This window comes from Salarias fasciatus, chromosome 6, assembly GCF_902148845.1.
Source record: "Salarias fasciatus chromosome 6, fSalaFa1.1, whole genome shotgun sequence".
NCBI classification, from domain to species: domain Eukaryota; kingdom Metazoa; phylum Chordata; class Actinopteri; order Blenniiformes; family Blenniidae; genus Salarias; species Salarias fasciatus.
The window spans coordinates 141,889-153,621 of record NC_043750.1 but is presented as its reverse complement, the minus strand read 5'-3'; the positions used below and the strand labels follow the sequence as shown (position 1 = coordinate 153,621).

The 11,733-nt window shown below is 44.8% G+C and overlaps 1 protein-coding gene across 1 annotated transcript in view; it reads left to right on the top strand.

The window, feature by feature from the left end:
• The window catches only part of LOC115390204 (apoptosis-stimulating of p53 protein 2-like), a 31,999-nt gene extending 20,266 nt beyond the window's left edge, over positions 1–11,733 (top strand). Inside the window, exons 13-17 of the mRNA XM_030093974.1 lie at positions 40–177; positions 1,478–1,611; positions 1,692–1,858; positions 2,195–2,394; positions 11,333–11,733. Of these exons, the coding sequence (XP_029949834.1) occupies positions 40–177; positions 1,478–1,611; positions 1,692–1,858; positions 2,195–2,394; positions 11,333–11,374 (681 nt within the window). The 3' untranslated portion in view covers positions 11,375–11,733. The remainder of the gene's footprint in view (positions 1–39; positions 178–1,477; positions 1,612–1,691; positions 1,859–2,194; positions 2,395–11,332) is intronic.

Here is an 11,733-nt window from a genome sequence, read left to right as displayed (position 1 = left end):
GTGAATAAAGAGTGTTTGTGTGTCTGACCTCTCCCACAGGGGAAGAGGTCAAACCTCCGCAGGATGGGCTCAGGGCGCATTGACCGCAGCGTGAGAGTGAAGTTCAACCCTCTGGCCATCCTGCTGGACTCTTCTTTGGAGGGCGAGTACGACCTGGTCCAGAGAGTCATCTTCGACGTGAGTCTTCCTCTATCTGGCCTTAATCTGCTGATCCAACAGAAAAGGAACTGGTTTGAGATAATCCAGAAGGAAAAAGCAGAAAGTAAGAGGATCTAGAGCAGGCATGGACAAACTACGGCCCGTGGGCCACATATGGCCCATTAGGCTTTTCAATCCGGCCCGCCGAACTCGTCCAAATTGTAGTAAAATCCTCGTTCATGTTCCCCTTTCCTGCAATGCCCATGTTTCCTAGATGGCACGCTCTAAAAACATTGACCGGCGTTGGAGTGGCGCCACTCTGTGTTCCACGGTCTGTCGCCATGGAGCCCTTCTGTAAACATGAGCGACCAAAGAGAAGGGCAGTGGACAGTGGCTGCCGAGTGTTTAACAACAACAACACTGTTCACTCTGAAATCAGTGAGTTTTTCTGCTGTTATGAAAAAATCCACATGGAAAGTTTGGAGGAGCGTCTTTTAATGAAAAGCACGGTGAGCATTTCGCACAGCGGCGTACAGCAGCTTCATCAACACGCCGCACATCGGTCTGAATTTCCATTTCTAGTTTCTGCTCCAGGTGGATATTTAATCCAGCCTGTCTGTGTGCTTGACGTGTTCAGTTTGCTGTTATTGAGCCTGAAAATATGTTTTGAATGTTGAAAGTGATTCCATTTATATTTTTCCAAATAAATGTTGATTTTTTAACTTTGTACCTTTGATTGAAACGTATTAAAACAGACATAATCTCCAGGTTTTAGAAATCACAGTGCGTATGCTATTTCAATCTATTTACATTGTCTCCTCCCAGTATTGTGCATAACAGTGTAGAAACACCGTATCTTGCACGTTCCTTGAGACAAAGTCATGAACTGTTCAGGGCTATTTTGTATATTTGAACGTGTCTTCTCAAAAAGGACTGAAGCTTCAAACTGATGTCTACAGAAGAGCATCAGGGCTGGGAAATGGAATTTATAGTCCTCACCAACTGTTAGTCTTCACATCTCTCCAAAAAATAATGAACCAGAATTTTAAAAAATATATATTTCTAATTAAAAGTTCTTTAAAAGGCATGACAGAAATTATTCACATCAATTGCTGTATTCAAAATATTTTTATGCAGTGCTTTACTATATCCGGCCCAAACGGTCCAATACTCCTGGCCCGGCCGCTCTGTTAAATTTTACAACTCACTGTGGCCCACGAGTCAAAAACTTTGCCCACCCCTGGTCTAGAGCCTTCCATGACTTCTGCTTCCGGCAGGAAGCAGAACAAAGGATGAAATTCGATTGGACGTCTTGACATTGAAAGCATGTGCGTTGCAGGTGGAAGATCCCAGCATGCCCAATGATGAGGGCATCACAGCATTGCACAACGCCGTGTGCGCTGGCCACACCGAGATCGTGAAGTTCCTGGTTCAGTTTGGGGTCAACGTTAACGCCGCCGACAGCGACGGATGGTGAGTTAGATCCCTCATCTTCAAACCACTGTTCCATCTGGTCCAGAGCCATGTGTGACCCTGTCCCCCTTCCGGTCCAGGACGCCGCTTCACTGCGCTGCCTCCTGCAACAACGTTCAGGTCTGTAAGTTCCTGGTGGAGTCTGGAGCGGCTGTGTTCGCCACCACGTACAGTGACATGCAGACCGCTGCTGAGAAATGTGAGGAGATGGAAGACGGCTATGCCCAGTGTTCTCAGTTCCTCTACGGTGAGAAAGAAGTGACCACACACTGCCTTACGCTGTATTTTGGCTGTAAGCTCCAGGAGGCGGATGTCTTATCCCAGGCTCTTCCTCTGAAGGAGATAGAAAGGTTCCAGCCTTGCTGTTTTCTGTGTTTCATAAAAAACAGGTTCATTAACACCAGAAAGGTGACTTGGCTTCACTCACACAGGACGGACTGCTGAAACGCTTGTTTCCTAGATGTGATCAAAGCCGGGTGGAGATGGACAGCGAGAGGCCGCTGACAGGCAGCTGGAGGGCCACCTGACTCATATGGATTTGAACAGTCCGTGTCTGAGGTGTCACTATCGGTTGTCTTTGCAGGTGTCCAGGAAAAGATGGGCGTGATGAACCGCGGAGTGGTGTACGCTCTGTGGGACTATGAGCCTCAGAGCGAAGACGAGCTGGGCTTCGCTGAAGGTGACTGCATGACGGTGCTGAGACGGGACGACGGCCACGAGACGGAGTGGTGGTGGGCGTGCTGTGGTGACTCTGAGGGCTACATTCCCCGAAACCTGCTGGGGGTGAGACGACTCTCAGTACTTCATATCCCAACATCTCATTCCTTCCAGCATTTGGATCCTTTTCAGCTGAAGATGCTGACGGTGTTTTAGTTGGTTCAATCAGACTGAAAGCTGTTCTTTCAGTTATTCAACAACGACATGCATGAATCACTTTAACACCTCTACAGTTTTACAGGCCTGAAAAAAAAAATCTGAAGACTAATCTTCACACTTAAAGTGTGCTAATGTGAAATATAAGGGTAAAATAAAATGTGGTAAAAACGGGAATTTTTAACGTTGGGTTCCAGAGGGTTAAATATTAGAATGCTCTTTTATGAAAAATCCGAGGTGTTGTCCATGGTGCTGATATCACAAATCCACTATTTTGGTGCAGATTATCAGTGCGACACTGTTAAATGTGAATTTGAGGCACTGTCCATGGTCCTGAAATAGCCAAATTACATTTGTGATTTATCAATGAGTCGTTGTTTAATGATAAAGCCTAGGCACTGTCCATGGTTCTGAAAAAGCCAATTGAGAATTGTGGTGCAGATTATCAGTGGGTCACTGTTTTAATAAATCCAATTCGCTGTCCATGGTGCTGATACAACCAATTGAGTGTTGTGGGAAAGATTAAATTGGTTTGCTGTTTACCAATAAATCCATAACGCGGTCCCTGGTGCTGAAATAGCCAATCCACCATTGTGGTACAGAGTATCAGTTGGTCATTGCATCATTAAAATTCAAGGCGCTGTCCATCGTACTGAAATAGCCAGTCCACTGTTTTGGAGAAGATAATCATTGGGGCAATGTTTTAATAAGTCCAAGGTGCTGTCCATGGTGCTGATATAGTGAACTAACTGTTCTTGTGCAGATTATCAGTGGGTGACTGTATCATTAAAAATCCGAGGCGTTGTCCATGGTGCTGCAATAGCCAATCGAAAATTGTGATGCAGATCATCAGCCTCTCTCTTTCATGAGAATTCCAATGCGCTGTCCATGATGCGGATATTGCCAACTGACTGTTGTGGTACAGATCAATATTAGGGCATGCTTTACAGATAAATCCTACGCACTGCCCATGGTGTTGAAATAGCCAATCCACCGTTGTGGTGAAGATTATTAGTCATCCACTGTTTTAATAAGTCCAAGGCGCTGTCCATGGTGCTGAAATAGCCTGTCCACCATTTTGATGAAGATAATCATTGGGGCAATGGTTTAATAAGTCCAAGGCGCTGTCTTGGGCAGATTATCAGTGGCACAATGTTAAATAATGAATTTGAGGTGCTGTCCATGTTACTGAAATAGCTAAATGACAATTGTGATTATCAGTGAGTCGCTGTTTTTATATACACACACACATATATATATATATATATATATATATATATATATGTGTGTGTGTATATATAATTTTATTTTCCATTTTTTTCAATTATACAACATGAACAGTACATTTGAGCAGAAAGATCTATACCCCACCCACCCTTCCAATTTAGCCCATAACAACGTAATTAAAAATTACAATAACAACGGAACTACTCCGGAACTACTCCAAAAATTGCAGTTAAAGGGGAAGGGGTTATTCTGGCTCCAAAGGCCTCAGAAAATGTCTTGAATATGGACGTCCAATAACTTTGAAGATTCGGACAAATCCAAAAAGTATGAAAGAGGGAACCAGTGAACGTCTTACATCTGTTGCACAGTGGATTCATCCCTGGATACATTTTGGCAAGTTTTTCTTTGGATGTAGACAATGTAAAACCTTGAATTGTAGGAGTCCATGGTTGGCACAAATTGATGAAGAATGTACTTTTTGAAGAATAGACTGCCAGGTCTCATCAGTTATTTCAACTGTTAAAGGTGCTGTAGGCAGGATTTTGCTAGTCAATGCTAATGTTTCTGTGTTTTCTTTGGATTAAATGTTAGAGTATCCATTGATAATCCTTTAGGAGTGTAGCATAACTGCTCTACCGCGAGGGCGCAGCGTTTCCATCTGTCTCTGTTCTGAGCTGAAAAGGAATCTCGACAGCTCCAGGTATCTTTGACCAATCAGAAGAGCCCATGAGGCTCTAACCGTGATTGGTCGAGGGGCGTTCGTCGCACGTTCTTGTGGGAGGGGCTTAACTTGCGTAAGGGCGTGGTGTCAGAGAAAACAGGACAGGATTGGCTGTGCTGGGTTTCAAATCGCCATCTTAGATGGGTCAAATCGCCATCTTGCTTAGGTAACCCTAAGCAAGATGGCGGAGATGCGGAATCCTGCCTACAGCACCTTTAAATCATCTTCCCATCGGGATCTGAAAGTAGAGAGAGAAGGAGAGTGTAAATTTAAAAATGTATTATATAATACCTTGATCACCCTCTGTTGTCCATGTTCATATCAAGAATTTTATATAGTGTAGTTTCAGCTGGAAGGCCAGGGAGCTGAGGGTATTTGCAACTTCGAATTTGCAAATAACGAAAGAAATGAGTTTGTGGGATATTAAAATTTTGAGTCAATTGGGAGAATGAGGCAAATATCTCATTTATGTACAAATCTTTAAACTATGTATGCCTTTGGCGTCCCAGATCTTCAAAGCTGAATCAATCAGAGAAGGTGGAAACATATGATTACAGCAAATTGCCGATCGAATAGACATGGCATGTAGTCCAAACATTTTCCTGCATTGTAACCAAATTCTTAGGGAATTATATACCGCTGGATTACATTTATAATGAAACGGTTCTAAAGGAAAAGCTGGCCCCAGCAGGGCCGAGAGGGTAGTCCTCCCACAGTATGCTGATTCAATGTCAAGCTATGCTGGACTCTCTGTAGATAGGACACTCAACCAATAAAGCATATTTCACACATTTGCTGCCCAGTAGTAATATTGAAAGTTTGGTCTGGCCAGTCCTCCTGATTGTTTTGTTCTTTGCATAAAATCTTTACGAATCTTCGGGGGTTTATTATTCCAGATAAATGCAGATATATATCGGTCCAGTGTATTAAAATATTTTTTTTGGTATATAAGTTGGGATACATTGAAATAAATATAAAAATTTAGGTAAAGTGCTCATTTTCACTGCATTAATACGTCCAATTAGTGATAGCGGGAGATTGCCCCACCTTTGAAAGTCAGCTTTAGCAGATTCAAGAAGTGGGGTGAAATTTTCCTCAAATAAATTTTTATGCAAATATGTAACTTTAATGCCTAAATAAGTCAAGTGGTTGGTTTTATCTTAAACTGAAATGGATTAAATGAAATCTTTCTGGCCAAAGAATTTATGGGAAATAGTTTGCTCTTGTGCATATTTAATTTATAACCTGAGAAAACGCTGAAATCATGAAAAATAGTAAGTGCATGGGGAAGAGAGCTCAACGGATCAGAAACAAAAAGTAAAAGCTCGTCAGCATACAAAGATATTTTATGCTCTTGGCCTGCTCTCCGAATTCCTCTGACCCTATCGTCTGAACGCAGATTTATGGCTAATGGTTCGATGCATATTGTGAAAAGAAGCGGAGATAGTGGACATCCCTGTCTGGTTCCACGGTGGAGTGGAAAATACTGGGATTGTGACGTGTTTGACCTAACACGAGCCATAGGTGAGCTATATAAAAGTTTTATCCATGAAATGAAATTTTCACCCAGGCCAAACTTATTTAAAGTGTAGTACATGTAATCCCACTCCCCCAGGTCAAACGTCTTCTCGGCATCCAGTGATAAAGCAATCTCAGGAAGGTCGGAGGATGGCGTGTAAATAATATTGAAAAATCGGCGTAGATTGAACTAGAAATGGGCCCTCAGAGAGGCAGACCTCCGCCACAGCTCCAATCAGTCACCAACAACCATAAGAACACCAGATATAATCAAACAACATTGTGATCGGGGTGTGATCGGAGCGGAGCGCTGCAGCGTGCGGTGCCTCTCTCTCTCGCCCTCTCTCTCTGTGTGTGTGTGTGTTTATCTGAAAAGGAAAACCAAAAAGCAACATAATTTATGTTATTTTACTTCATTTTAATTTGAAAATTGACCGGATTCTCTCATATTTTCCATTTCCGACTTCCTGTGTGGTGCGATCTGCTCTGTCCAGCTTTAACTGGCGGTCCACGGCGCGAGCCGCTACGCCTCCTGTATGAACCGTCAGAGAGGTTAACGGGGCGCCGATCTGACAGTCGGTGCGCGGCGCTTCCCACTTCCGCGTTGGAAGCGGCGCGTCCTGTGAACCAGGCGTTTGTCCCCCCCGTCGGCGGGCCTGCCCAACCATGTGAAAGACTCCCTATCTCTCAATGATAAAGAATCCTTCAAAAAATTCCTGGATCCAGACAGTGATCCGGATCTTCACCACAATGTAATCAATTCTAAGTTAGCCCAAGACCCACCTTTCCACAAAGTTTCATTGCAATCCGTCCATTACTTTTTCCGGGATCTTGCTAACAAACCAACCAACCAACCAACAAACCGACGTGATCACATAACCTCCTGGCGGAGGTAATAAAAATCCATGTCTTCGTTTCACAAACCCAGTTTGATCTGAAGAGATTAAAGAGGGCAGGCACTTTTCCAATCTTAGGGTGAGTGTTTTTGACAGTATTTTAAAATCTACATTTAAAAGGGAGATTGGTCGATATGAGGAACATTCTAATGGATCTTTATTCGATTTCAAAAGAACAGAGATTGTAGCTTGTTCAAGTGTGGGGGGAGATGGTTTGACTTAAAGGACCTATATCATGCAAAATCTACTTTTTTAGGGTTTTTAGCATGCCCCAAAGTTGATTTCCCTTTAAAACCACCCCCAAAATGCTATTTCCTTTCATCCACGCTTGTCTGAGTAATCTCTTTCAGTCTGCTGCTCTCTACAGCAGCCCCTCCCTTCGGGTAGAAAACAGCTCTTTTGTCACTTTTTAAACCTCAGTACGTCACAAAGTTGAACTCCTCCCACCACTCGTCTCCCACCCCACCCCCGCAGACAACACGCCGACTGTCCTCTGACCAGCAGCAGCTGATTCGCATTTTCCACTGAGGAGAGCCCCCCCCCTGAGGGCCTGCAGGAGGGGGGCTCAGGGGAGCCATCTTCTCCGTGTGACGTGAACGTGGGAAACAGAGCGTTTTCACGGTGTGGGAGGGGCTGCCTCTCTGAGCAGCAGGAACACTGGGAAAGCTTAAACACACAGGCACGAAGGAAAAAAATGCTTTGGGGGTGTTTAGGTGAGAACATAACTATATAACAAGGTTAAAACATACAAAAAGTGAATTTTGCATGATACAGCCCCTTTAAATAGTCTCCCCGCCCCGGTACAGATGTCCTGATAATTATGTCCTTGTCACGGTTTCCAAAGACGAAACCGTGCCCCACATTAAATAGCCACAGTGACCCAAGTTTTACATATTAGAATGACAGCACAGGAACACATTTTATCACCCCTGCTGGGTGAAACATGTGAGGACCTCCGTGGTCGTTACAGAACAATATGAGATTATATGGCCCCTTAAGAATGCTTTCAAACTTTCCCAGATTACAGAATAGATTACATCGGGTGTTATATTTGTTTTTAGGAAGATGTCAATCTGTTCAGCGATACATTGAGTAAATCCGTCATCAGATAATAGAAGAGGGTTTAAGCACCATGAGTAGCCAGAGTTTTGATTTGGGAAACTGAGCTCTAGAATCAAAGGGCTACAATGCTGCTATATACGGATGACCTCACCTTAGACAGTAACCTCTTGTCCACAAGCAAGTAGTCAATACGAGAATAAGTTTGATGTCCTGGAGAAAAAAATGAATATTGTCTCGATGATGGGAAAAGGAATCGCCACACATCAACAACCCCATAAGTCCTCAGATATGACTGTAAGACCAAAGAAGATTTTGAAACTGATGACGGTCTTGTTGAGGAGCGGTCCAGTGCAGGACCTGTAACAGTATTCATATCCCCACCAAGTATTAATTGGTGAGTGTGAATAACAGGTAGTGAGTGAAGAAATTTAGTAAAAAAATCACTGTCATCCCAGTTGGGAGCATACACATTTGCTAAGATTAAAGGTGTAACAATTCGCCCGTTGTTTCCAGGACGATCTTGCCACACGCATGAAGAGGTCACGGGCGGAAAATGACAACCAGCAGGGGTGATTAACTGGGAGACGACAGACTCAGGATTGACAACAAAAAACACATTTATTCCGGGAGAGAGGAAAAGAAAACCCCAACAACTGAACACAAGCAACCCGCCGCTCGGGCGCTCCTACTAATAGACTTTAAGCACAAACGCCGCACCTCGCGGGAAGCCCCAAAAAACCACAAAATCTCCCCAAAGACCTGTCCCCCCCCCCCCCCCCCCCCCCCCCCCCCCCCCTTCCCCAATGTTCCCCCAAGTTTGAGGAGCACGTCCCCGCACGGGGACGGACTGAGATGCCGGCCGGCCGGACCTACTCACGCCACTGCCCAAATCCTCAGTCCTCTCGCCCCTGACGCTCCTCCTTTCCAGCCCGGCGGCTCCGTGGCAAACAGCCTGTAAATCCAGAGGGTCCACAATACTCCCGGAATTATAATCCCACTGGTGCAGATCCGTCCTCCACGTCTACTCCATGACGCGCCCCCTAGTGTCCCCCAGTGAGTTGCTGTTTAATCATAAAGACAAGGCGATGTCCATCGTGCTGATATTGCCAATTGACTGCTTTTGTAAAGATTAATATTAGGTCAGTGTTTACGGATAAATCCAAGCTGCTGTCCATGGTGCTGAAATAGCCAATCCCCCGCTGTGGTGAAGATTATTAGTCAGTCACCGTTTGAAAATAAGTCCAAGGCACTGTCAATGGTGCTGAAATAGCCACTCCACCATTTTGGTAAAGATTAACATTGGGTCTCTTTTCATTGATGAATTCCAATTCGCTATCCATGGTGCTGAAATAGCCCATCAACCATTGTGGTTAACATTAGCTGTGGGTCACTGTTTTAAAAAGTCCAAGGCGCTGCCCATGATGCTGAAATAGCCAATCCACCATTGTGGTGCAGAGTATCAGTTGATCACAGTATCATTAAAAATCAATAATGCTGAAATAGCCAATTGACAACTGTGGTGCAGAATATCAGTAGTTAGCTCTTTCATGATGATTCCAAGGTGCTGCCCATGGTGCTAATATAACCAATTTTACTGTTGTGGTAAAGATGAATATTAGGTCATGTTTGCAGACAAATCCAACGCGCTGTCCATGGTGCTGATATTGCCATTTGACTGTTGTGGTAAAGATTAAAATTAGGTCGCTGTTAACAGAAAAATCCAAGCCGCTGCCCATTGTGCTGAAATAGGCACTCCACAATTGTGGTGCGGAGTATCATTTGTTCACTGTATCATTAAAAACCCAAGGTGCTGTCCATGATGCTGAAATAGCCAATCCACCATTGTGGTGTCGATTATCGGCAGGTCACTGTTTATGATAAGTCCAAAACACTGTCCAATAGTGCTGAAATAGACAATCCACCACTTTGTTAAAGATTAACGGTGGGTCTTTATTCATTGATTAAATCCAATGCTGCCCATGGTGCTAAAATAGCCAATCCACTATTATGGTGCAGATTATCATTGGGGCACTATATCATTACAAATCCAATGGGTTGTCCATGGTGCTGAAATAGCCAATCCACCATTGTGGTGTCAATTATTAACGGGTCCATGTTTTAATTAGTCCAGGGTGCTATCCATGGTGTTGAAATAGCCAATCCACAGTTGTGGTAAAGTTAATGTGTCTAGTTTTTAGAATAAAATGGTGGTTGTCTTTCATTAACATAACACCGTTAACATCCACTATTTGATGAAAGCAGAGTCCAAATTAAATGTGTACTTGTATTTTGTAGCTCCAGGGATGAAACAAAATTAAACACTAAAGCTTGTGTCTTCTCAGTGTTCAGAGTGTATCCTGACAAGGCTCCATGTTTCTGGAACAGATCCATTTATCTCAAGACTCCAGATTTTGGGTTGTTCGGACTGAGCAACACATCATCTGCATAAAGACCGATTTTGTGCTCAGTATGTCTTGTTGTGATTCCTTCCAGCTCCAAGTCTGGATCTTGGCCAGGTCTTGGTTCCAGATGGTTTGGATTGGATAGACCACCGCTCACTTTGACTCTGGCCATTTTTCTGGGGCCATTTTTTTCTTCCAGGCTGAGCTGATTGTCATCTCCTTGGTGGCGTATTTCAGGAACAAGCGTGGCTCTCGGGGTTCTGCCTCGGTGGCTCTGGGTCCGGCCGCGATGTTCACTGCCCAGGTGGTATAGGCCGACGCTCTCACCCAGTTGGTTTTTATAAAGTCCTCCACAAGGCGAGGCATCCCGGTTCCCTCTGCTCCTTCCTGATGCCATTCGTCTGGATAGTTTTTCTGCCTGAATGTCCCATGAGCTCAGTGATCTTTGACCTCCGTTCCAGCTGGGTTTTCTGTGTCTGCGTCAGAACCTCCTGCCCCTCCATGCTGGATGTTTCCACCTCTCCGATGCTCGCCTTCGTCTAGTCTCTGCAAGCTCGTCTGTATTTTTCCTGCAGCTTCTGATGGACATATGGCTGTTTGGAGACGTTGTCTGGTAACTCAGACGTGGCTTTCGCCATAGATTTGTTGACGTTGTCGTGGATGGAGGCTAATGGTCTGCTAGCATAGTTTTGCTACTGCTGCCTGTGTCTTCATTATCAGTGCCCTTTTTGCTTTTTTTTCATACTGAAACCCTCTTCTGGTTCTGCTGACATTAGCATTCCCAGCAGAAGACTCTGGCCGGGTCAGCAGGATTTCGGGGTAGACTGTAGGCAGTCTTCGTCATCGTGGTGCCATGGAAGTGAGGTACAGCCTGAAACTGCTTTTGACAGCGTTCCGAGGTGAAGGACGGCGTTGAGGCTCACGGTGGCAGTCTCTGAATGGACAAGTCTCCTGAATCGCCCTGCTGCTTCCCAGCGTCCGGCGGTTCAGAGTTCTCACTACAGTCTCTTCTCTGTTCCCAGCTGTATCTGAGGGTCAGGCCCCGGCAGAGGAGTCTGGCCTGAACGCCGGCGGAGTGGGCGTGGCCTGGTGACGGACCTCCTGAACACTCCCCCTGTTGCAGAGAACCTTCTTTCCCAGAGGCGCTGGAGCCTCGTACAAACAAGACAGCACCCACTGCTTCCACTGCAAAACCTGCCGGGGCTTCAGTTACCATGGAAACCAGGTGGTTGACCCCGAGCTCCTGAGAGGTGCTGGTAGGAGAAGATGTCAGAACTTCCTCGCTGGCTTTGCATTTTATTTTTCATGTATTCAGTTTAATTGATCAGGATCATCGTGTTTTCACAGCAGGTCTCACTTCTGTAACTTTCACAGGAAGCTCCGTGACACAATTCACCGTTTTTCTTGTTTTAAATTGTGATCA